The 1,495-nt window shown below is 42.9% G+C and overlaps 1 protein-coding gene across 1 annotated transcript; it reads right to left on the bottom strand.

The window, feature by feature from the left end:
- Nucleotides 1-262: 262 nt before the first annotated feature.
- LAESUDRAFT_715295 (uncharacterized protein) lies at nucleotides 263-905 on the bottom strand (the record flags this gene model as incomplete). The annotated part of the gene is made up of 4 exons (XM_040907136.1): nucleotides 263-370; nucleotides 450-515; nucleotides 550-662; nucleotides 737-905. The coding sequence occupies 4 exons, from the start codon at nucleotides 903-905 to the stop codon at nucleotides 263-265; spliced, it is 456 nt and encodes a 151-aa protein (XP_040762465.1).
- Between the last annotated feature and the right edge of the window lie 590 nt (nucleotides 906-1,495).

A 1,495-nucleotide genomic window follows, 5' to 3' on the forward strand; every position in this document is an offset into this window, starting at 1 on the left:
GCAGGAGTTAGAAGAGCAGGTGAAACTGAGGAGAGCAGACATAGAGCACAAGTCTGATGATAAGATGGTGTATCATTCACAGGTAAGATCATGAGGAACTGCTTTCTGCTGCAGCATTTTTCTGCCTAATGATGTCCACTTGCGATGGGTCCGAGCAGTGTCTTATGCATTTACTGTTGCTCGTAAATTTTCGGATTGGTTTTTCAAACATTTTTCTGTAAATAACCAATTAATAAGTGCATCTGCTAGTCCAAATCATGTATCAGTTCCAAATTTCCAGTATCAGACCTCTGATCTTCAGATTGTTGAGCAACTCGAGGCACTTATTGTCAAAGGCCAGTCCGAAGAACACCTTGTTGTTGCCTTCATCCTAAGTCATGCATGCACATGCATAAAGCACACCTGCACATTTTATCAGAATAACATGCACTCAACCAATATGCACTTACCAATAGGCAGAGATATATCAACGTGTGCGGTGTGTAGTGGTGGAGCTTGTATTGCTTATTTTCGCTCTGCCATCATCAACATTAGTGTCAGTGTTAACACCTGTCTCCATTTCTCCCCTTCATCAACCTCCTCATTTGCACCCACCCCAGCAGGCATGATATCGTATAATAACGAGAATGTCCATGTGACCAATATTAATTCCAGCCTGTCCTCTGTCATCAGCTCAGATGTCTTCATGGCTACCTTATGCACCTCACATCCTCCTCATAGCCTTTTTCACACTCACTTTGACCTGCTGAAAGAAGCCAAATGCAGAAGCTGCAGGCATCATAGGTGATCACATTCCCATTGAAGACTTGAGGCTTGAGTCTGTTGTCATTGCGAGGCTGAGTTTTGAGCACATGCTTCACTTTCACAGGCAGTGACAGCAGGAATATCACTGTGAGCTGTTCCATGAGGCTTGACCTGGATTTGATGAAGGCTGTGAATGTGTAACCACATGCCAGTGCAGTGCATGGGGAAAGGGGAAGGAAGAGAGGGAGCGAGTGAGAATCAGCAAGTGTGTTCAATACCAGGATGCAGGGCTAATTCAGAGATGGTATGAAGGACACGAAGAGATGAGATGGAAAAAAAATAGTACAACAAATAAGGCATGACACATACATGCATGCATCTGACCATCATTTGATGAAACATTCTGCCCAGCATACCCAGCATAAAGTTATCTGTTGCACAAGGCCAGTACAATAAGAAAATATAATACACCGTAAACAAATTTGAAGAGAAAATGAGACAGTGATAGATGGCTGATAAAAATACATAAAGCAAAAAAAAATTAAATACTCAATGATGTGCTGTTACAGAGGTGGAAGACACATGTGGATCTTTGAGAACTGCTGGAAGGCAGGTTCTGACACAGTTGTAACTCGCGTAGAGCATAAAGATAATGGTGATGGAGTCACAGGGTGGCTGCATGATGGCAAATGTGGGTGCCACTCTGTGTAGTCAAAGTCTTCAAAAAAGGAGGAAAGAGGCATGAATGAAG

The sequence above is a fragment of the Laetiporus sulphureus genome (assembly GCF_001632365.1).
Source record: "Laetiporus sulphureus 93-53 unplaced genomic scaffold LAESUscaffold_30, whole genome shotgun sequence".
NCBI lineage: Eukaryota > Fungi > Basidiomycota > Agaricomycetes > Polyporales > Laetiporaceae > Laetiporus > Laetiporus sulphureus.